The sequence below is a fragment of the Osmerus eperlanus genome, chromosome 15 (genome assembly GCF_963692335.1).
Source record: "Osmerus eperlanus chromosome 15, fOsmEpe2.1, whole genome shotgun sequence".
Taxonomy (NCBI): Eukaryota; Metazoa; Chordata; class Actinopteri; order Osmeriformes; family Osmeridae; genus Osmerus; species Osmerus eperlanus.
The window spans coordinates 8,998,090-9,023,548 of NC_085032.1; the positions used below are offsets into that span (position 1 = coordinate 8,998,090).

Below are 25,459 nucleotides of genomic sequence, written 5' to 3' on the forward strand. Positions count from 1 at the left end.
TGAGAATTCTTTGAACACAGAGTCTGATGTGAGTGCAGTTTGTGCCACTATAGCCAGAGGTGTTTTAGCAAAAGGAGACGTGTGTGTCTAACTTGTGAGTCTGTGTGTGTGTGTGTGTGTGTGTGTCTGCCTGTCTGTGTGTGTGCCTACCTTAACATGAGTCTGTGTGTGTGTGTGTGTGTCTGTGTGTGTGTGTGCGCATTTGAAAGAGAGTGACTCACTGTGCTCCTGAGGAGCACAATAGGACCGATCGATGTTGGCCCCCAAGACCCTGTGTTTTCACATTCTTCTCTTGGAACCAGGCTGCAAGCCATAGAATAAACTCACAGAGGAGAGGTGGGCGTTTAAAAGAACTTGGCTTAAGATGTGTCATCCCAAAAACCTGCCATATTCTCATTTTGGCCTAAAGTATGTTCCAATCGATACTTGGGTGTACACAGCTTGAGACAGATAAACAGATATAAGTAAAAATACTTCCATTTTGTATGTTTGTATTCCACACATAGCTCTGCACCACAGTTAATAAAAACCTACACTCTTAAAGATGACTTCACAGCTATCTTAACACCAACATGTCCCACAGAATGACTTACATACTTCAACCAGTAGGGGGAGGTCAACCTCTGCTACATAAAGTAGGCGAGGATTGGAAAAATGGACACACATATTGTTATCTATTGGTACCCCAAAAAAACAAGCGAGGAAAAAAGTATTGTTTTTATGTTGTTACTATTTAACCTATACCAAATCAGGTAAAACTCATGCCTTTTATTTGACTAAACTGATTAAACTGTCATAAAATCAAAACCTTTCATTTCAATTTTGTCATTTCCAACACTGCATATGAGCAAAGCAATGAAGTGGAATAAAAAAGAATGCCAATTTTCAATGAGAGAACTCAGTTTTCACTTTGGATTAGATTTTCAGAGCAAAAGCTTTCAGAATTGATGCTGGGAAAAGCTTTGCTAACAAGCTCAACGCTAAGCGCTGACTCACTGCTAAGTGGAAGACAGACAACACAGTATTAAATCAACCCATGAATAAAACATACAGATGAGTCTTTTTAGTGAGCGCAACTTCCAGAAACGCAGTCCTGCCTCCTTCTGCCCCTGGTTTTACTTAATTTTTACTTTTCTAAATTGATTCTAAATGCAAGGCCACAAATTACACACTTCTAAGACCTATTATTTAAACTAAATTTGAGTTTTAACAAGTGTCACGATATACTGGAAAGTTAAAAGTTGTCTGCTAAGAAATTTTCTTCTAAACAGTATTCTAACATAACTATGTTATAGACGTGATTGTATACTTAAATGAGATGTAGCTGTACTGTATATCCTATAGGAAAAGTACACATATAAAAGACAACTAGTTTCCTCTAAGTTAACATGCATAAAATAGGCTCACCACTGCTAGAGAGAGAGAGAGAGAGAGAGAGAGAGAGAGAGAGAGAGAGAGAGAGAGAGAGGGGGAGAGAGAGAGAGAGAGAGAGAGAGAGAGAGAGAGAGAGAGAGAGAGAGAGAGAGAGAGAGAGAGAGAGAGAGAGAGAGGGTGTGAGTGTAAAAGATTGGGGGTGGACCGTACCTTTGTCTGGACCATGCCGGGTCTTTGGTCTCTCAAGTGCTCCAGGGTAGCGGCAATATCAATCTCTTTAGCACCTGCAACAGACAGCAAATTGGACTGAGTTCAAAGCAGCAGGGTAATCCAGCTCACATCTGTCAATCTCCCTTTTCACTGGCTCCCTTTGGAACTGCACGCCAATTGGAAATTATTACATTCAACCCTCGAAAGACTTGGCAAGGAGCCATGGACTGTTTTTTTAGTAAATCATGTGAATCGAGGTGGGTCAGAAATAGTAGAATAATGGCATTGATTTTGCATTGAAAAGATTATTCATTTTTCAAAATAGAAATTGTTTCTCTAATCTAACTCACTTAACGTGTTCAGATGTCAATATTTTCTTAACTGGCGAATACTACTAACTAGTAAATCAACATAGATTATGTTTGAGTAGTCCCAACTGAATAACTAAAACAAACTACCAATGAACTCTGTGCAGAATTTGTCTTTCAAATTTAGCTGAAAAAAATTCTACAACCACAGTATTGTTGGAGCCACTAATAAAACAGGACTTTTGAGATTCACTTGCCAGAAAAAAAGAAAAAAGAAAAAAAAACAAGTGGGAGAGAAGGACAGAGGGAGATGGAGAAAGCCCCCAAGCCCTTCAAGACATTTTTGAAAGAGGGAGATGGAGAGAGAGAGGGTAGGGGCTGGTTAATGCAGCTGGACTTGCAGCTCAAAGTGCTCCAACACTTTCATGTTTTAGAAGTGTTGGATTCCCAAGTTTAGAAGGAGAGAAAAACTCCCCAACAAGAAAACGGGCTTTTGAGCAAAATAGCATTCTGGTGTACAATGTATTCAGGAGGAGAGTGCAGGATGAGGAAGATGAGGGGGAAGGAGAAGAATGAGAGGGGATTTACATAAGACTGTGGCCTATAGACTGTGGCCTATAGACTGTGGCCTATAGACTGTGGCCTATAGACTATGGCCTATAGACTATGGTCTATAGACTTTCTCCATTACGTTGGAGGCAGACGGATGACTATTCTACTCTCCCCAAGACCAGATGAGTCTCCAAACTTGTCAAAGGTGAAGTTCAAAGGTGAAGTAGAGAGCTAACTCTAGCTTTAGTCCTAGCTGTAGTCTTAGCCTTATCCTTAGTCCTAGTCCTAGGTCTCACCCAAGACACTTGGCCTTAGACCCTCACCCCTTTGCCCTAGTCCCAGCACAAACCCCAGCTCTGGAACAGAAACAGATCTAAACGAGTGACACACTACAAACAAGTACAATTTTGTACTCTCTCACACACACACATACACACACATACTCCCACAACACAAACACAAAGAGGGAAGGTAGATCAGGGGCAGGGTCAGAGTCAAGTCTGATGACCTGATCTGAGTAGCTGTGAGATGCCGGGCGGTCTACAATATAGAAAATGGGTGTAGGCCAGTTATTGTTCTCTGTTATTTCACTAAGCAGCCAACGCATTTGGTCAAACTAATTTGCAGTTTCTCTCTCTTTTCTCTCATTCTCTCCCTCTCTCTCCCTACACCTCCATTTCTTGGCCATCCCTGAGTATTCATTTGACTCAGTCAGTCACCCTCTAATGCATCCCTGAGACATTCCGCTTCAAAACGAAAGGCTTTCGCCGTAGCCTTGGCAACTCCTTCACACAAGCAGTGGAGAGTGTGATGGGGAAAAGACTTACCTTTGCCCATTCTATTGAGAACCATGTCGATCAGAATGTAAGTTCCACTCCTGCCTGCTCCATCACTGCAAGGTTGAGAGAGGACGAGAGAGAGAAAGAGAGGGAGGGAGAGAGGGAGAGGACAGAGGGAGTGAGAGAGAGAGATAGGAGATCTCATTAAGGAGTCTGAAAAAGGTGCAGATTGGCCTTAGTCAATACTGAAATGTTGGCCCATCATGAACAAATAAAAACAGTTTGGATTTATTTAAGGTAATCCATTGCACCCTTTATTAATAAGTGCATAAAATAATTGGAATTATATCATACTCCATGTGAATATAAGATGAACAAGAACTATACATTATATTAAAATATTCAACAATGTTTAAAGAGAGGGAACAAACTTTCTAAAAGTTTTTCTTTTGCAAACATTCAGTAACTGACAAAATGGACAAATTGTGTGTGATTTAGAGTGCATCTGTTGTCCCCCAACTTGCACAGCTATTGGACATCAATAAATTGTTTCGGGGGCAAGGGGGGGATTTGGAGGTTAGGATGGAGAGGAACATTGAGGGTGGGAGTGGAGGGAGGGGTGGGTGGGTGGGGAGGAGGGGCGAGGAGGGGGCATGGGGAACAAAAGCTTTTAAATGCGAGCACCTTTTTTTCCCCATTACTCCTGAGATAGCCTTGTGAAAAGCCTCTCTTTGTGCGAGCTACGCATTCAACAGGGCTGCATGCTAATTGCAAACAAGGCATCGCACAGGCACTGTAATAAAGGGCTTTAGGCAATAAAAACAGGAGAGCTATTCTGAGCTCCAGAGTTTCATTAAAACCACCATGGGGGTAGGGCCGGCCACACTAACCCAACACATAACTAGTCAAGAGGTGGCTATTATTCACAGCCCTGTCAGACTAGGGTTTGATGGAGCCTTGTCATCATAAGCTTGGCAAAAAACTATCTGTGTAAATTTGCTAGCATCGCTTCATAATAACTTCATTAGAATACCATCATTTATTTGTAGTGGAAATACAAAAGGGAATCACTGCTGAATGCTAACTGTGTAAAACGATAAACACCTCAGCATTGCAGTCTACACTGCTGTTCATCATTTTCTTGTCACACAGCTTGTTGTTGAAAGCATACTTGCCTGCAGTGGACAATGATAGGACAAGAGCGACCCCGGTAGCACTTGTTAACCTTTCTGTAATGAAACAGACAAAAGAAAGTTGGGCTGTTAACATCAAGCTTGACAACGTTTTCAGAAAATAGCACATCCTTGTAAATTACCTTTCAAACAAGACCCTGATATAGCACATCAACAGTCTAGCTCAACCATTGTATACAAAAATAGAATTACTTACGAAAAAGGAAGGCATTTGCACATTATTAAAACAAACTTAAGCAAAATCATATTAACAGGAACACATTTGCAGACTATCAATCGAACACGGCTGTCAGCCATAATCACTCTGGGACAGAAAAAAGCCCACTTCGGCCAAACAAATGTGAAGGGGTGTGGCGTTTAGAACACGATATTGTGACACCCGTGTGTGGATGATGGATGCGGGCGGTGTGATGTCATGATCTGCGACGCATTAACCTTGCCCAATTATGAATGTTACACACCAGAGGCGCGGCGAGGGCCAACAAGCCTTTTAGACCCATCTGTTGCCATGGAAACAGCGGTCCCGCGCCTTTTTTCTTCTTCTTTTTTTCTCTCTTTTTTTTCTGCTTCTACATTATTTCACCCCACATGCATCACATTCTCATCGGTGAATCAAATTGGAGGTGCTGCAGTTCTGTGATAATCGAAGACACCGGGGTGTGAACATCTATCTGACAATTAGAGCTGGACAATCAGTTTTAGCTGTCACAAAAGGCTATCTCTAAAGCAAGCATTTGAACAATAACCCATGTGCCCACGACAGGCACTGGAGTTCTTTGAGAGAGCTGGAGTAGGGAGAGGAGGAGAACTCATGCGAGAACCAAAGGAACGAGGGAGACGGAGAGAGGAAGGGAGACCGCAAAAAAAAAAGGGTGACAGGGTGCCCAGGCCTGGCTGAAGAGACACAGTTTCCAATGATCACTTTTGTGACTATGCAACTGGGCTCATATTACTAGCTGCAACATCACAAAAATGACACTGGCAACCGCTAAATAGAGAGTTGGCCATAACCGTGAAATGGATGTGTACCATCTGTGTTGATGTGAGACACGTTTGAAGTTCCTACGATAGTGAGACGCCCTGAGAGAATAACCAAAGCAATTTCACATTGAACATGGACAATTTAGCTTGGAGCTCACTAACATGTAAATGGTCTCCAAACAGTCAAACTAGCTGGACCGACCTCTGCAATGCAGGGGAATAATATGTGTTATTTATTAATCATTTTGAATTTGAGAGCATTATTTAGGTTCTGTTACAATCAGTTCAGTCACAATCTTCATGGTTTGATACAATAAATGTAATCATACATAAAAAAACAAAATAAACGTTATAGTTTTTCATATCATATCCCAAATTACACACCCAATTTAAGACATTCATTTGACACAATACAAGCTATTGCTGGCACACTTGACATGTGGTGCAAAATATTTTTTTTTAATATTTCAGAACATTGTACAATTCAAGAACCTGTCTGTCTGAGAAGAAAGAGTTTTACTTATTTTTATAGTGTTTTATAGACACTGAATTAGGTGGCACTAGCAGTAACCTCCTTCCTCATAATATTATTTGGAGGGCTGTTCCTATTTCCTTATGGGCATTCCCAGGGGACCAATCTGAGAACTCCTGCCAGCACGCATCAGAGGAAAAACAGGAAGGTTATTCAGTCACTACCTTCCCTTCCTCACCCAGGATTTGAAGCTAGACATCTCCTATCTAATTGGCTGTTTAAATGAAGGTGCCTTTTTTATCCCTTTTCGTTCTTCCTCAAGCCAAGTCATGCAGTGCAGGGCTGTTAAGTTAATTTGCTGCATCACATGAGAGGGAGGAGGACAGGATCAAAGAAGCGGTGCAGAGACCCAGAGCTCCCACTGGAATACCAACATCAGCCCTTCTAAAGGAGGACAGGAAAGGGGACAGGATCAACCAACATCAGCCCTTCTAAAGGAGGACAGGAAAGGGGACAGGATCAACCAACATCAGCCCTTCTAAAGGAGGACAGGAAAGGGGACAGGATCAACCAACATCAGCCCTTCTAAAGGAGGGGCACAGGAAGGACAAGGAAAAGGGACCAGATAACAGGAGAAGTAGCAGCACCAAGCAAAAAGGAAAAAAGTCTGGAGGCCGACAATGACTGAGAGGACACACTCCGACCAGGCAAATGGGAGGGGGGTCCCTAAGGTTACATTGTCCATTGAGTGAGAGGGGGGGAGGGGGAGGTCCACCTACCTGCGGAAGTCCAGGAGGGTTCTGGCCGAGTCGGGGATGCCACGCTCCACCCAGGACAGAAAGTGGAACTGGGTGACGGTGCGGGTCTCATTGGTCTGTAGGTTCTTCAGGTAGAAGCTCCTGACCAGGAAGTCCTCACACCAGATGTGTTCTGACACCAGGTTGACCTTTAGATGGAGTAAAGGGGAGCAAAGCAAATATTGTGTACCGTTTTCTCAGTTACCAGCCGACTATCCATTTAGAGGAAAATTATGAAAAGTGTGAGATAAAAAAAATCTGAAATAGAAGTATTTTAAGTAAGTAAATTAGTCTGCAGCCTCTTATTCAGATTTCAAAATGTTAATCCACATGTGAAGTGTTCACCAGACAAGTCAAATGTATTCCCTTCGATGGAACCCTCTACTACAATTGCAGGGATGTAACAGGAAGTGAATGTTGTCAGGTGGCCGGTACCTCATAGATGTGGTAGATGTCGGAGCCCTCGTCCGGCCAGTAGTGGTGACACTGTTTGACCCCATTCTCTGACAGGGGCGTCAGCATGACGATGACCACACATCCGTTCTCCCACACCATCTACACATACAGTATGGAAGAATGAGCTCAGATGACTGAGTTAGGAACTCCCACTGGTTTGTATGGAAAACAGGGTCAATGCAATAAATATCTATAAAGACAGACATTTCAGTGCAATTTTAATACCAGTAGAGTTGGTTGATTTTCTGTTTGGTCTGGATTATATGACCAGATTTTATACAGGTTGTACTGTATGTACAGATTACAACTGTAACAATATGCTGTATAACTTTGCTCTGGCCCAAACATCTTCTGATCCACTCCATGTTATCTTATTACAGTCTAATGTGTCAGTGGATGAACTAAGGCCCAGTGATATCATTAGGAAAATTAGGAAAAAACATGGAGGACCATAAAACCACAACAGCCCTGCCTCTTAACAAATCACCCGCCTTCCTGATCTGGCCCTGTGGATGTGCTAAGGGCACAGTGGGCCAAAGTAGTCAACACAAGGTCATAATGACGGTGGTGTAATGTGAAACAATCTTCCTTTGTCTGTCGTCATCTCGAATGACCAAACTGCTTATCCTGCACTTGTATGTCATTATAATTCACTTAAGCAACGATTATTATAACAGTAAGTCAAAAAGTGCAAAAGTGGCTATGGAGCTGTTCGATGGCCCTATCATTTTACTGGACTGTATCTACAGAGCTAGGCTCAGAATTATTGTATTTTATAATGGCCTTGAGAAAGGAGGAGCAGAGATGGACGGAGAGAGAGATAGAGTAAGAGACAGACAGAGATATGAATATTAAAAGAAAGGGAGACAAAAAGAAGAAAGAGGAGTAGAGAGATATGAAGAGAAAGAGAATAGAAAAATAGAGAAGAGAGAAAATGTGAGAAAAATTGCATGAGAGAGTGAGAAATACTAGGTGTGTGTGTGTCAGAGAGAGAGAGAGAGAGAGAGAGAGAGAGAGAGAGAGAGAGAGAGAGAGAGAGAGAGAGAGAGAGAGAGAGAGAGAGAGAGAGAGAGAGAGAGAGAGAGAGAGATGGGGAGAGCCTGATAAGCTGAGGTAATGACAGGGATGGAGGGGGGGGGGAGGAATGATGGAGGGGAAAGGAGGAGGAAAAGAACATGTATGTTGAAGGAGTGGAGGAGGGGATGAGGCAGACATGGGGATTTTCAGGTTGCAGGACAGAGCTAAAGACTGCCAACACAGTGGGATAATTTAGAAATGGCTACTAATGTTTTGCTGTTTGTTTCTTTGACAGAATAGGTATTCTAATAGGATGCTGAGGGGTAAGGTAACCGTTTTAAAGTTTCAAACAGAACATATTGTGCCATCATCCAACAATTCAACAATTATTTAACAATTCCATTATGCTTCACAGCATTGCAAATAACTAATTTAATTTTGATAATGGTTATGCATGTATTCACCTAATAAAACCACAGACAAACAAAACACGCAAAACAATCAACAGCTACTTCCAAATGTGCAAATAAAAAGTGACATCAGTGTTCCAACCCAAGCCATTTAGAGCTGGTGTGCTCAATCAAAGTGCACTTCCCATACAATCGGAGAGAATAATGGCTTGATAAAAAGCATAATTGCACCCAAAGAGCATGCTACCTTGACACCCCTCAATCTCAGGTTTCGCGTCATCAGGGATTTTAATGGCATTACTTTGCTACAGTAATGTGTCATTTTAAACAACAGGCCTACTTTGAAAACACATGATAATGATCCTGTATCCTCTATGAAGTACGCACATTAATCACTGTTTGTCAGGTGATACAGCTTTCATGGGAGGAAAATCAAGAACTCACAATACAGTGGTATTGTGTATCTGTGTAAAGGCTTCACAGAAGTCATACATGTTAATTGTGTTATTTTGTCTTGCTTTCAGTTGTTGCATAATCCCGCCCCCACCAGCAATTACCACCACAACCCTAACTCCAAATACTACCAATGCAAAAACAATAACTCCGCCAACAATTTAGCTGTGGATGTAGCTAGGAGGTCAATAGAGATGTATATGACTGATAGAGAGAGTCATTTACCTGCCAGAAGTCTGCTACTGTAGAGGGTAGTGGGCCTTGAGAGGAGATGTAGTTGGGGTTGCGTGGATCGTGGTCCATCTTGAAAACGAAAAAAACAAGATCATTTGGATTTGAACTGAGTGAAACCATCAACTCATCAACATATCGGTTTTTACAGTTACTTAGAGACACCACTAACTGCAATCTGAGAAGTAAATTGCCAAACTGCGTTATTATTTTTAACCTGGCACCCTTGGGAAATCCTACCTAATTTATATAAACTCTGTTTCAATCCTAACTTTTTCTATTTATTATTATGCAATATGCACACCTGATGCCTCTCATCCTTGAGCACAAGCACTCTGAACCTTTGCAGGTAGAAGCGTAATGTCTCCCTCACTCCAAGCCACGCTGCTCAGTGCTCTCAGAGGAGCGCTTTCTCCTTTTTTCTCTGCCCTTCCAGGACTCTCGTACTTTTCTCCACATCTCTTTCTCTCGCTCGGCACTCCTCCTCCCTCTTTCTCCCTCTCTACCAGACTATCACTCACCTCTATCCCAGGAGCGTGGCCATTCTTTAATTCCTCTGATTAGAGTTAACCCCGTGTGTAAAGGAAATGGCACCTCCAGTCCGGAACATTATTGATGCTAGTCTCAGAATGTCACAGAGAGCTGGAGAAATGGGAGGATGTGCAGTCTCCAAAGAAACCTCGAGACTGTGTGTATATTTGTGTGTGTGTGTCTGTGTGTGTGTTTTGTCTGTCTGTGAGAGCATGATAAAGAATACGTGTGGAGTGTTGGCATGCAAGGCCAGAGACACAGAGAGAATGGAGAGAGAGGTGGAGGAACTGCTGTAGACTGTCCCTGATACGCACTGCCTTTATAGTCAGCCTGTTTGAATCTTCATAGAGCAGCCTTCATATTGGAGACAAAATGAGCTCCACAAAGTAACTGAAGACATTGGCCTTTACCATCTCTTTAAAATGTCTAGGAGCCGGAAAAAAATTATGAACAAATAGCGTTTACATAACAACAAAAAAATAGTTAGGCTAACTGGGCATGAATCTTTCCTATTAAAGAAAGGGAGGGTAGAGCATACGTAAATATTTTGGAATTCAGCTATTTTGTAATTTGTACATACAAGCACACTGCTCATCTTTGCCTTCTTCCTGGAGGGATGTGCATTTGTTCCTAGATATTTGTTCCTCCAAGAAGTTTCCGCTTGGTGATTACAGTGTCACACACACACTTCTTCAGGTCCATGCTTTTCATTATGAGAGGGTGCGACAGAGCAGTTTGTATCACCCCAAATAAACAGTTTGCTTCCCATACCATTATAGCAGTCACTGAATCCTTGTGGATTCACCCCAACAAGGACAGTTTAGGGGGCACATGGATATTTGTTCTGCACTTCTCACACAGAGACTCCACTGGCTGGTGCAATAGCCTTGCAATACTAAGGAAAACACTCTTTTAAGTGTAGCCCATTTCTAAAGGTAGGAAAAGACTACTATGGGAAACATTACTAAATCAATGGTCTAAAACATCCTTATGTAGCAGCCATCATTCTAAATGGTATCCTATGATGTTATTAGCGGATCCTTCAATGAGATAATGATATGCCAGAAGTGACATAACCTTTTTGCCATACTTTCTGTAATTTGACATCTAAATTGAAGTATAATCGTATAATTACAAAATCGTGTTTCTATTGTAGGATTTCTATTGTAGGAAAAGCTTTTATGATTGCTTCCCCCAGAAAGCCTTTCAGAAATGCTCTTTGTGTTGAGCGTGATTGAGAAAAGCACGTATTGTTTGGGAGTACAGCAGAGGCGTGGATGGATCTCTGTGGAAGAAACGGGCCCTGGATCTAAACCTTCACTGAGTGACACTCATAACCATTATTACAGATGCAACTGCGCAGCACAACCCCTTATGGCTACGGAGTCATTTGGATTGGGAGTCGTTACAAAGGAGACCGATTATACCCATGCCACGCACTTCGGCAAGATTATATGTAATAGCTCCCTCTCTTTTCATGAACATCTTTTTCTTAATGAGATGGTTGTATAAACTGTGACTAAGGAAGGTGATTACAGGTTTAACTAGCATAACCAGTTACTCTGAATAGAGATGGGACAAGTGTCAACCTTATATATAAAAACTGTGTATAGGATGACTTATTTAATGATATATATCTCATAGACCCACTCCGGTATATCCATTTATATACATCTCTTCAATAATGTAGTCCGGTGTTTTGTTAGCATCCCCACTTCATCCTGGCCTCGTTGAAATTCCATGGATGGAATCTCTCTCTCTTTTCTTCCTGACAGAAATGAAAGAGTCGAGCTGAGAGCTAGCTCCCGCAGCCGCTCTTTTCCGCCAATCTCAGGGACACAGGCGTACTGTAGGCCCGCTCTGACATCAGCGCCTGCATACTAAAGCCTGACGCATGAGGAGGTGGTCCACTTCCCCTGCTGCCCACCCTGCACCGTCGGCTTCCAAAAGATCCAGACCATAGAGGGAGAAGAAGAAAAAACGACAACGAATGGAACCCTTTGATTTGAGGGGAAATTATAGTCTGCGCTGAAGAATGATGTTGTCTGTGTGCACGGTAGTGTACGCACGTTGTGTTGCAAAGTGGCATGTAGCCATTTGCTCGAGAACAAAAATCATCAAAAAAGTCAAGCAGGTTCCATGAGGGCTGGATGTCTCCCTGGGCTAATGTAGGACCAAGACCAGATACTCATATAACATCAAGATCAACATGAGGAGGAGGGAAGTGGATTCTACAACTCAACCAAGTGGTAGAGTTGGATCAAAGCATCTGCTAAATGAACATATTATTATTTGTGGGTGCTGTCTCAAAGCCATTGATGTTTCAGACAAGTAATGTCAGAAGTGTCTCAGACCGTCGTGTCATGTAATGAATCAGTGGTGGATTCCTATCAAGGTGACCCCACCCATCTCGGGATGGGTGACCCCCCTCCCACCCCCCGATTCGTCCCCATGGCAACCCTACCTCCCCTCCCTCACCACACCACAGTCCTCTTCTCTGACCCCCTATACAAACTCCAAGAAGAACGACTCGCCGTATTTACTTGCAGGGCCATTTCCTTCCAGACCTAATGAGGAGGAAGAGCGAGCATTGACAGACGTAATCATGGCAGTTTTGCTGTGCTCAGTCAGGGGTCCCGTTGTGGTGTAATTACTATCCTTTCATCCGTATACCACTGGATCAGCTATTGCGGCACCAGCCTTACTTTGACTGCTAATGGCCATAAGAGGGGGAGGGGGAGATATATGTGTGTTCGGTGCATGTGTGATAAAGAGAGAGTGAGAGAGGGATACAGAAAGAGCAAGTCTGTGTGTGTGCAGGTGTGAGTTGGGACATCAGAGATAGAGAGGCGGACTCAGGACTGATTGCAAACCTCGCAAAGCAAACTTTAACATCTACGGTGTAACAATCCCTATTATTTGCAGAAAATTCCTCAAATAAGCAGTCTAAATATTGGAGTTAATGCATTATCAGAGGGAGGGAAAGTAGCAACGTGACAGACAGACATCATAGGATTTGGCCTGCTTCGATCTGTAGAGTAATGGGCTTTTAGCCAGACTGCTCCAGCATCTCTGTCCACAGAATCTTCTCGTCCGGTATTTGAAATGCATAGTTTCCTGTTACTTCTAATGGAATCCTTCTCCAGCTGCCTCCGGGGAAATCATGAATGGCAATCATTGTGAAATGTTTGGATGAAAAAATAAATAAAATAAATACGAAAATAACCCCTGCACTCTGGCAATATTTGAGGCCTTTCCAGATTTGTTCAGTGGGATACATTTATTTGGTCTAAATAATGTAACTTTCTACCTTTGAATGTGAGTGATAAGGTTGAGCTGGTATCTCGGGAGGGCAGTCATTTCAAACCAGTAAAGGTAAACACTTTGATTATCTTTCACCATACAGGGACAATCCACAGAGGTGTGTACCAACAACAAAGCTAAAAGAATCGATAGTTGAATTAATAACTAATCACAAATACCAATCATACTTCCAAACAAACATCTCGACAGCTCCTCTTCGAGAAAGTGCAACAAAAGACCAGCGATTCAGAAGACGAGAGAAAGTCGGTTTTGGATCAAGAAGCTCTTCTTCAAGCTTCACCTCGACTAACTTCTTTTTTTCCTTGCTCGGCCCGAGGGCTCCGAAAGTAGCACTTAGCAGATCATCGCTACTCGTGATCCCTGCGATGTTGTCCCTTCCCTGCACTTTGTGTATGTGACCTGTCTGTTAGCTGAGATGGGATTACTTTGCAACGGGGATAGTAAATACGAACTATCCCTTGACTGTGGGACATACTGTAGAACTATGCACTTCTGATCCTTGATCTTCTACTGCATTCTATATACATGTATACATTCTACAGACACGATTTGTACGTCCCTTTGGATAAAAACGTCTGCTAACTGAATAAAATGGAAATGGATGAAGAAATACTGACTATTGGGCTGGCGTTGATGTAATCAGAATTGCCGTGGTTATTCTCTGCCTTCAAGGTGATCCGGGAGTGATCATCTGCAAGAGAGAAGACGTCATCCATCACACTCCTAGTTCTCTTCCCCGTTCCATTTCAGAAAGCAGATATCAGGGAAAAAATGTTTTCTAGAAATATGGAGACATCAAACTGCTTTCGTCGCCTTGCAAGATGCACTGGGAACACAACCATGCGGGACATGCAGACATGGGTACTCGATTACTTGGGGTGCATTTGATTTGTTCTCGTCCCAGTACAGATACTAAAGGTTTCCTTCATTGAACTCACTGCGTACCCTAAGTGCAGCTTTTGCTGTGCTGGAGTAACCAAATCAAGTGCACCCCAACTCTTTTACTGTGTACACAACCAGCGTTGCGTGACACATATGTGCTACATGGGTGAGAGGACGTTGGCATGCTTACACACGATCACGGCGTCCGAGCGGTTCCTCTTGTCGTTCTGCTCGCCCTTTCCCACGTCACAGGTGCTGGGCTCGGCCTGGTAGCTGCACAGTGCCTCCCACTCCCTCTCCAGACGGTTCTTGTTCTTCAAGTGGTCCTCCATGTACGACTGGAGGACAAAAGGGGAGAACAATCAGCAACCATTTGGAACAATCAAAGACAACCGCCTCGGCAAAAAAAAAAGATGAAGAGGTCCAAAATGGAAGGATTTTTTTTTTCTTTTTCTTTGAGAGAACAAAAAGGAGCTGGGTAGATGTACTGATTGTTAGAGCATCTAGGACAAGAATAGCACCATGGAGAGAAAAGAAGAGACTTCTAATATTTGACTTTGCACCTGGATTGCAGAGAGGAGCTTCAGTATTAAGATTTGCTGTATTTGAAGACGTTTCAAAGAACATCCCACTGAACCAACTGGAGCAAAATGCTAAACCCATGTCAGACAGTCAGTCTCCTTTAAAGCTATGATTAGGTGTTATGGAGTATTATCATGCTAAGCTTCTCCATGGTTGGTGTAAACATTAGAGGGAGGAGGAAGAGGAGGGTGGGCTGTGGAAGTGATGGATGTGTGTGTGTGCGTGTGTTTGTGCCGGTGTCTGTGAGTGAGTGTGTGTTGGCTCAAAAAAAAAAAAAAAAAACACCCACCCACAATTAAGAATCCTGAAAGGTCTGTCTGCATTGGAAACACTTCAGGGGTGCTTCAATCACGTCTCTCAAGCGCTTGCACCGGCCCTGATAAGATTGTCTACATTTAAGCCGTCGCTCGGCAAAGACGAAATTGAATTCGCCAGAGAGACAAAGAAGAAAAGAAAGAGGAGGGGTAGGAGGTATGGAGGGGAAGGATGGGGGGGGGGGGGGGCGTTAAGCGACTCTCCTGGCAAACCAGGGCCATGTCTTATGGAGGAAGCTTAGAGGGTTGGAGCCGGGGTGAGAGTGGACACAGTGCTGGCTTACGCACCTCACCTCCCCCACACCCCCCTCCCCATAGGGTTAAATGGATGAGTCCACCATTGTGCGAAGCAGAAGATTACAGACTCATAAACCGATGTCGGGGGTATGGAGGGAGGGGAGGGGGGGTCAGCTGGGTAATACAATGAAAGCGATACCCAGCGCTTATAGGCTATGAAAGACACAGAAGGTTTGTTGGGAGGGAGAGCTGACACAGTGCTCGGCTGTTATCTTCGGCTCATTTCATTCTGCCAATCAAAAGAAGCGTACAGTGCATTTCTTAAACAATACAAATACAGTCTCCAGACAGACAACACATAGAAATGTGCTTGAGGATTAGCAGCAGACAATGGACAATTAGTCTCCCTCAAGACTGACATTCATCTTGGTAAAAAAAACTAACTGATATCTACAGGTATAAGCCTATATGCCACATGTAGCCTATATAATGGCTCATTTTTCAATGAGGTTCAAGCCTTCTTTAAGAAAAACTCTATTGGGATAAAGATTGTGATAGAAGTCTTTTCTTGCCTCATCCAATTCCCCTCAGAGAAAGAAGAAGGGATTTTGATTAGAAGAGCACAGTACCGTGGCAGTGATAGATCAAAAGTAAAGGTTCTATCCATATGGAACCTTTCTTGTCACCACAGTATAACATATCGGTTTTACCTGGAATAAAGGTTGTACTGTATATAGCATTAAATGGTTTTATATTGTAATAAAAAAGGATTCTAAAACAGGTCGTTCTAACCAACCATTACATTTCCAATGTGTTATTTATCCTCCAATAAATCACAGCAATAATTCAGAACTAAATATAATTTATTGTACTTCAGCTAAACCTAGAGAGACTTCAAGTGAGAAGGTTTCTGTTTGTATCTAGTAACAGAGGTTATATCTGTGTAGTTGGTCTATGGATATGTAATAGAATATAGATTTAACTTTCTACTGGGACAAACCCACATGGATTTAGTCAAACATGGACTTCAAGACTTCAAATTTAAATAGTACATCTATACAAATATAAGTGGATCCATGTCCGATGGGCACATTCTCAACCTGTATGTCTTTGCGGTAACATTTTCTTCCATTGCCTTAAATGCAGCACACTCACATCTGCATGACATGGGTACAGTGGTGTCATCCATGATGAAATGAATGCCTGCTGCCTCTCGGACACTCAGACAGTCATCCTGTCCTCTTGACAGTGTGAACAAGCCCCCCTACCTTTCCTGCCCGCAGACCACACACACACACACACACACCACCCATCCACATCACATTAGTAAATATTTGATCTTTCTACTCCGAGAACCAGCACCAGAATTGCATGCAATTTATATAATGATGCTCTACTCCTGAACCAAAACACATTCAGAAACACTCTCTCTCTATCTCACTTTTTTATACTCTCTCTTTCCAGGCTTTTTTTGTATTTTTTGTATTTTTATTATGGCCCTTATCAGCCAGGGTGTTTCTAGGGGACGCAGTGAACCATATCGTTTCTCCAGAGTCTGGGTGACGGGGCTTTAGTGAAAGGAGGGGATTATGTCTGCCAATCAGAGGGGCTGCTGGGATGCCTGGGTGTCAAGGAAACAATGTGTAATCCTCCCAAGCAGCGCAGGCCAGCTGCAAGTACCTTCATTAGATCCCAATGGGAGCCACACACAACAGGTACACCAGGCCACTCTTTATGTCCCTGTCATACAAACACTGTATATCAACCAACTGAATATATACATGGGGGGTGAGGTTTGTGTGTTATTGTATGAGATATGTTATTCAAGTTCTTTGGACTTACTTGTTCATGGTCATGTGTTTACTGCTCACGCAAAGCACTGTGGTGCATACAGTCTACACTGTCAAAAAATGCCATACTTGTAATCTCTTAATATGTTTAGGTGACCTAGGTTAATATTAGCAAAAGGTCATATCCATTAGGGCTTGGATAATAATTGTAAAAATTCACTTAACTATGAAAAATTGACGTTATTGTCCCCCAGTCTCTGAAGAAAATATTTAATAAGAGGGGGAAATAAGTAATCAAAATGTTGGATTGCCGCCTCGAGCTAGCTATTGATTTTCTGAATGGAGGCCTACAGAGTCATGTCTGTGTGTAGGGAGAAGGGGGGCATGGCAACAGCAGCAACCAGATCAACATCAAGACCATATCTACTGGACAATGGGAAACATGATGATGAACACACTCCCAGAGAACGTGAGGAAATCTCAAAGAGAGAACACGCCTTGACCTTGATAGAATTTTAAGACTAACACTTAATAACAAAACAGCCCCTCTTGGGTTTATCAAGACCCACTTATTGTGCTGTACAGTGAATGGAGTTAGAACGTGTTCACCCGGTCAGATGGGAAGCAGCTATTACAGTAGGGAGCTCTCCATGGTGCTGAAAAACATGCTTGTGGCACTATAACTGAAAATGTTATCACTGCCAAGGGTCTATTGATTATTTGTTTTAAATAGGTAGCGAACAGATTCATTTATTTTGGACCTCAAAGAGTCCAAAATAATTTCTAATGAGGTCTAATGACCTTATTATTGCAGTGGTGGATGCAGGACACAGAAACAACGGGTATACAAATGTATAGTCTTACAATATTTATAGGGAAACAAAAGCAGCAAAACTCTGTTGGAGCAGTAAATAGCCTCTGGATCAGATCTCCTCTTCTGCTGAGAGAGTAGAGAGCATCAAACACACCGTCTCCAGCTCCGGTTCCAAACCTGGAGGTTCTTACATCAGCATAACTCCGCGGTGCTGGAAAGTGATTGCTTTGCCAGGTGTGTGATTGTATGCAGTCTATCCTTAAGGGGCAGATCTGTCTGGTCAATCAAATAGGGGGTGCAGAGTGAGGGATACGAGGGTGTGTGAGTGTGTGTATGAGAAAGAACAAGTGTGTGTGATGGTGTGTGTGTGTGAGTGTGCTCTCTAGGACCCCTAGCATGAGTTCTTCACAAAACAGAAAGTCATCTTCCCACTCAACTCAACAGGAATTCCAGTGAGAGAGAGAGATGGATAAAGAGAGCAAGACAGTCTATGAGAGAAAGAGAGGGGGAGAGAGAGAACGGGCAAAGAGAAAAAAGAGAGTAAGAATAAGAGGAATTCCAGTCCTAAAGAGAGATGGACAAAGAGAGAGGCGGGAAGTAAGTGAGAGAGAGTGAGAGCGAGAGGGAAAGAGATCAGAGAGATAGCGAAAAGATGGAAAAGAACTGGTATGGGATTGGCGATAACAAGGCAATCTCACACATGGTTTCACGTGGGATGGGAATGGGCCTCAAAAGACAAACACAACATCTTCATGTCAATCACCACCTAGTCGAAAAGGAGTGAGACATGCCTTCATCGTTTTAGTGAATTGTAGCATTTTGCTTAAATTCTAAAGAGAATCTGGTAGCTTCAGATAAGGACAACAAATGGATAGTGATTTGGTTACTATTGTTACGCTAAAGAAAAAATACATTTCTATTCATTTGTTTTCATAAGTGTCCTCTCAACAAACCTTGACGATTGCAAAAAAAAAACATCTACTTCCCCACTCAACATACGCCATTACTCAAACTCACTCTCATTCATTATAGACGCCCAATACAAAAAGCTAGACATGCACTGTGATGAATTCTCCTCCCATTAAAGAAAACACTGTGAGGCATCTATCCATCTCCTTTATCAAGCTTGTCTCAAATGAATGAAAAAAAAGTCAAAATTAAAACAATCCATTGTGCCGTGGAACAGAGGGGGTCCCCTGAGGGGCAGTCTGAGCCCTTTTTCCAAAACCAAACCAAACAAAAATGTGAAATGTTACAATTGACAATCAGGTAATGATATTTCACTTTGGCGAAGCTCTCATCCTACAAAGCAACATCACTGTCACTGTGCGCTCTGCAGACCCAGAGAGGGAGGGAGGGAGGGACAGGGAACGACAGTGTGCCGTAAAGGGGAAACAGAGAGGGAGAGAAGCAGGAAAGAGGGATGAAGAAGACGGAGGGAGAACGAGGGAGAGAGACACGCCGGCTGAGAGAAAGCTAGAGAGAGAGAAAGAAGGAGAGAGATACAAAAAGGAGACAGATGGACATGAAAAAAAGATAACTGATATGCGGAGGATAGAGAGAAGCAAAGAGAGATAAAAAAAAGAAAAGAAAATCCAGACAGATGAACAGATAGCAAGCTGGTGGCTGTCAACAAAGGGAGAAGACGGTACACAAAGAGCTCAAATAACCATCCATGTTGGCACCAAACACTTTATGAAAAGGACATCCCATTTCAAGGCCATATCCATTCTAAACGAATCTCTCTCGGCCAGTCTAGAAGACTTTTCCCTGTCATATAGGTACCGCATGAGGGAAAGAGGAAGTGTTTACCAGGATCATGTGACCGGTGGATATGTCCATGTTGGAGGGGACGGGCTCCTCGCACCAGGAGGAGGTGCTGCTGCGGGCCGAGGGGCTGCCGGCCGGCCCGTCGCTGAACTGGGACGACAAGCTGTTGAGGCGCGAGTGACGCCGCGTCTCCAGGCGCGTCTCCGAGCGCTCCACGCGCTCTGAGGTCCGCACCGCCATGCGCTGGCGACAGAGCTCCTGGGGGAGGGGGGAGGAGGGAGGGGGGAGGGGGGAGGAGGGAGGGGGGAGGAGGGAGGTGGGAGGGGTTAGTAACGGTTTAGGAGCACCTGCCAGACCCCTTTGGTCAGTCAAGACTGTGAGCATGGGGGGATTCTTAGATTTCTGGTTTAGTTTTGGGACCTTTCCAGCGTAATCCTTTAGATAAAACAGGCAAACAGGTGGACTATAGGTACCATCGTAACGATAGCATTTACAAGTACAATAAACATCCATGAGGTGGCGCTATTCTGTGAACGCTAAAACAAACTGACTATTCAAATTAAAAGAAAAATCTTTGTTTTTTTGTATTTTCGAGGAGGACTGCAATTATAATTTTTGGACATTGTGTTTCATTAATGAGAGTAACAGCCAAGACAGAACACGAAACCTGGCAGCACGCGTTCAAAAGACCACGCATGTGTTGAGATGCCTTACATTTCTGCTCCGTCTCTCAAAGAGATTAAAACATTACAGGGAATCAATACTTTAATCCAATGGGATCTTTTTTAACTCTGCCCACAGCTACCCTACAGTACAGCTACAAAGCTACTAAGAGATGAAAGGCTGGATATTCTCTTCACCAGGACAGTTTTACTCTGGCATCTGGACTCATATCGTATGTCTGTTTCTCCTTTTATTCGGTGGCAATGCATGAAACAAGACCCCTGCATCGCTGGGAGAATATCGCTCCCCTCCAAATGACTCTGCTTTTCTCCCATCATGCCCCTGTGCACAGACGCCCCATTACGGATTCTGAGCTGGGCGTTATCTAGCCAGCCAGTCATTTTCTACCCCAATCAAAAAAAAAGAGAAAGAGAAACGAGGGAAGAAGAAAAACCCCCATCTCTCATTGTTTGAAGGGTGCAATCTTATCAAATCCCATACTCCCCCCCCTCCCTCTCACCCACACACATAAACACACACGTAAGCACACACAGAGAAACACCAGCACAAGTGCAGAAGGACACACACACCGATCCCCCCCAGCTGATAATGTCAGCCTTATCTCCGACGAGGATATTTCACCATTACAGACGTAGGGATCCGCTGGCTCTACTGTGTATGGCTCAGGCTGGAAAACCAGTCCAGACAAAGACACACATATCTCCATACCCAATTAATAACCAGGGGAGTAGAGTCGGACGGAGACTAAAACCATCTCCTGCATCGCGTGTACTATCTCCTGATCTACGGCTTCATAGGGATATATTTCATTCATAGGGGATCCATCCCTGTAAGCTGTGACGGGGGCCGGTCTGTATATTGTATGAAGCCTTGATCATCAGCATGCAGACATCCCATGGGTTACGGCCCCCAGCCTAATATACAGCTCCCACCAAATTATTTATCCTGTGTCTCTTGCATCTCTACACCTCAGTCAAGCTCAGAGTAGAGTGACCAAGATAGATGAGGAGGTTCTGACTGCCTCAAGCATTTAAGACTTGGGACTACACATACAGTACAGCGTCTCCATCACAAAACCCACTGGTACATTCTTCAGTTGATCATGTAATGAGCCACAGTGCAGTGGTTTCCAGAGGCAGTCTATGTGATATGCAATCATTATTAGACAGTTGTCACTTATGTGTTGTAAAACACTGGAATGATTACATGACTGCATACAGTGAAGTAGCAGACTCCTAATGTGATGTACTGTATCTTTCAACGGCAAAAGGGGGAGGGAGTGCTGTACAACCAGCCCTCAACTCCCCCCCCCCCCCCCCCCCCACAGGGGATGGAGCAAGAAGAGACCAAAGAAGTCCAAAATAGGAGTAGAGATTGGCGGCTCGTCCACACAGTACAAAAGCCCCTTTTAGTAGTGCAATGAGAAAGAGTGAGTCTACGTTCTCTTTGCTCCCTGACTGCATCGTTAGCTGTTAGTGTTCATGTCAGTAGTGACATAATAATAATAATATTGACATGAGAGCTAATACGCCACAGCATGCAATGTTGGAAATAGGGCAATCACACTTGAATGTCTATAATATAGGTAACATACATCTTCATGGCATACCGTATATAAAAGAAAATATGAGAAATTGAAATGAAGAAAACTAATTTGCTCTCTCGATCACCCCAGTGTACATCCCCACATCTATACGGGAAGGCAACCGTGCGGGGAGCTGATTAAATATTGAGAGCGTTAACATGGCGGGCAGGTCTGCTCTGAGTGCCATGCCGGGCCCCAGCTGAGCCCCTGTCGCTAAATCAATATGGCCCCGCTGCCTGGCCCCGCTGCCTGGCCCCGCCCCACTGGCCCCGCCACGCTGGCCCTGGAGGAATGGAGGAGAGAGGTCAGCCTGTAACCTGCTCCCTCAGCCTGCTAACAGCCTGCTTCCAGCTTGCCAACCAGGCACCTTTCCTACCGCTCACAGCATACGTGCTTTTGTGTATTTTCAGGATGGTACTCGTGCTCTAGCGAGGAGGACCGGAATTTACTGTATTTTTCCTATATAAATAGCTCAACTGCATTTTTGAGAATATACAGCCCTCGGATGATTAAATGAAATGAAATCAAACGGTAGGTTCTTCTTAGAAGTCCATTAAATCAAAATACCACACACACACTTAACACACGCTGAGGCTAACTGGAGATGCTCGCTCACCCAGAGAGAGAGCGGGGTGACCTTCCACATGACGCGATGGTAGGGGGGCAGGACTCTTACCTGATAGGTTGCGGTGGCATCGGCGCCGGTGTCAGTCCCAAGGCTGACCAGCTTCTCCTTCATTTGGAGGTGGGAGCGCTGACGGAGGAAGAAGAGGGCTCCAGAGGAGACCAGCACGCCCAGGATGAAGAGCATGGAGAGGACGCTGAGGACCAGGAACTGGCCTGACTCCACCCTGGTCTCCTTCACCACAGGGATCTGGGTCAGACTGCCCCTCTGGAGGAACACAGACACGCGTTTGTTAGGATTTTTGGATGGATAATGGTAGACAGAGAGGTAGGAATGGCCTGACTCTAGGCAGCCTACAGAGAGTTTGTTAATTCAGTTGGTCCATAAAAGGCTGATGCACTGTATCTCAGTGTTACTGAACAACTACTGTATATATAAATAAGAGGACATAGGTCAATTCAAACTCATACACACACTCTAACAACCACTGACCACGAGGCTTGAAACAGTAGACGAGTTCAGAAAACAAGTTAAACATTTAAAAAATAAAATAGATTTATGAAAAAAATTGAAATTCTAAAACAAAACTGCCAATTGTTTCATCAAACAATAAAGCCTTTCTTTGCATTTTGGTCCCATTGTGGTCCTTCCTGGTCTATCCTTTACCTACACCCACTCTCCTCCCACAACCATCGCCTTTCCGGCCCCCTCATTAGCTAGAGCTAATAGCAGTTTTACAATGGGCATTCAATCCCGCTCCTTCCTTATTATCCGCCCCTGTCCAGCACCAGTCGACACACTGGGTGGGTCTATACACCCATATTTACGACCCATTCTGTCTTGGCATCGGCTGGCATGCCACTGAGCAGTTACAGGAGGTTTGGACACTAAAAGCTTGTCACTAATTAGCCTCTCTTGTCTTGAGTTTGGCTGGATTAGAGGTCTGGCTCCACCCCCACCCAGCTAATTGTTAAAGTGGGAAGGTTTGAAAGACAGTGTGTGTGTCGGGAATAGAGGGGGGGGCGGTCCCGATTTAGGCCTAAAACCCAGAGCCAGTGTACTAGAGTGGGGATTGTCAGTGATGTTAACCCCCCCCTCCAGCACCCCACCTCAGCTAGCTAAGGCTAAGCCCCTGAGTATGGTGTGGTATTGTCCTGTGCTAGGGCCCCTGTGTAGGTTAGATAGCTGCTTCTCAGTGGGCTTTAGCACTACTAGACAGAGGGACTGAAATGTGTGTGAAAGACTGGATTATGGGCCTTACAATCAGTCTGTTCCCACATATTTGTGCATTCTAATCACCTGAATGTGAAATAACAACGTACCAAATTTACAACAGACATGCAAATCATCATTCTTTACATGAGTGCTGAAGGATGAAGTAAAACATTACAATAAGAGCTCCAAATTCCGTTTTTACACAATACAAAGTAATTTACTGTCAATAACGTTCAATGTTTAACCTTCCGTTATTGTATGAAGGCTGAGGTCACCTAGACATGTAAACAGTGATTACCATGTTGGTTTGATAACAGTCTCGCCTGATCACAACAGCTCTGGCCCCCTGACTGACAGCCTCAATCAACTCCCGAGATGCTCAACAACAACCAGAGGTCTGGAGGGTCTCTTGTTGAAACCCCGGTAAATGAGACCAAAAGAAAGAAAGAGGAAGAGAGAGAGGGAGGGAGAGGAAGGGAGGGAGGGAGGGAGGGAGGGAGGGAGGGAGGGAGGGAGGGAGGGAGGGAGGGAGGGAGAGAGAGAGAGAGAGAGAGAGAGAGAGAGAGAGAGAGAGAGAGAGAGAGAGAGAGAGAGAGAGAGAGAGAGAGAGAGAGAGAGAGAGAAAGAGAGAGAAGAAAGAAAGATTTGGCTAAGTGATGTTACGAAGTTCTCTCATTCAATGAACATTGGCAAATTTTGCAATGTTTAATGATGAAACAGACCAATTTCCTGCCCTGATGCTTTCCAAAGATAAACACATGTAAACTCACACCAGCCTCTAAGAAAACCCATTAAAATAAATTGCAATTTGTTGGTAAAGTTTATTTTTGTTCTATGAAAGTTTGGAGAAAGAAAGGAGATTACAATGAAGTACTCTTTCCATGTGGTAAATATGTATGATTTATTACTCTAATTAATTTCTAATATATCCTCAGATATATCCAGAAATGAAACATTAACATAATGGCTTCAAAAAAAACGTATTTACCTCTGCATTGATATAACATAATTATACCATATATAAATCACTTAGTATTATGTTGTACTGTATTTAATGAATGGCTTGAAATTAGTGTTATGGATTCAGTTAGAAATTATCACTACATGCTATTTCCTCTGCGCCATAACCTTTCATGTGTCAGAGAGGAAGAAATTGGTTTGATGGTTAAAATTGTATGCAGACAAAGAAAAAGAGAGATTAGGAAAAGAGAGAAAAAGACAGAGAAAGACGTTAGAGAGAAAAAAAAATTCTCTGAACATACAGTAATTGGACTTGCAAATTGACAATTAATTTGAGACAACGTACACAGAATTATAACTAATGAAAGAGCAGTACACTCAAAGATACATTTGATACATTTTGATAGAAATGTTTTTGCATACAAATATATTGATATTTCTTATTACCTTCATCCTACATATATTTATTTTCACCAAATATAAGTCCAACTAACGGGTAGATAATAAACAATCGTTTGCTAATTGTAATGACCAATCTCTGAATGAGTAAGGTAAGATACTTTTTTGCCTATTTAGTTGTACACTCTAAGAAATACTAAACACTTTCCAAAATTCTGGGTGATGGCAGAAAATGTGATGTGTTCCACAGACTGCTAACACCAATGGTTTCAATCCTAATAATTTCTCAACACTTATGGACTTTGTCAATTTAGATGAGAGACACATATCTTGTGACTGCTAACGTATTGGATCAAATATTAAGAGGATGGTCGATTAAGTATTTATACCCTCTTTTATTTTCTCATTTTTTCCTGCCTTTTTCTCTCTCTCTTTCTCTCATTCCCATTTTCTCAAACCCTTCTTTCTCCTTCTCTCTCTCTCTCTCTCTCTCTCTCTCTCTGTCTCTCTCTCT

The 25,459-nt window shown here is 43.2% G+C and overlaps 1 protein-coding gene across 1 annotated transcript in view; it reads right to left on the reverse strand.

Annotated features, from left to right (window-relative positions):
- Positions 1-3,934: 3,934 nt before the first annotated feature.
- Positions 3,935-25,459, reverse strand: part of ptprn2 (protein tyrosine phosphatase receptor type N2) — a 94,736-nt gene continuing 73,211 nt past the window's right edge. The window contains exons 12-19 of the mRNA XM_062479084.1: positions 22,423-22,638; positions 19,520-19,735; positions 14,161-14,308; positions 13,706-13,779; positions 9,228-9,305; positions 7,102-7,221; positions 6,649-6,815; positions 3,935-4,452 (exon numbers count right to left, since the gene is read on the reverse strand). Of these exons, the coding sequence (XP_062335068.1) occupies positions 4,368-4,452; positions 6,649-6,815; positions 7,102-7,221; positions 9,228-9,305; positions 13,706-13,779; positions 14,161-14,308; positions 19,520-19,735; positions 22,423-22,638 (1,104 nt within the window). The 3' untranslated portion in view covers positions 3,935-4,367. The remainder of the gene's footprint in view (positions 4,453-6,648; positions 6,816-7,101; positions 7,222-9,227; positions 9,306-13,705; positions 13,780-14,160; positions 14,309-19,519; positions 19,736-22,422; positions 22,639-25,459) is intronic.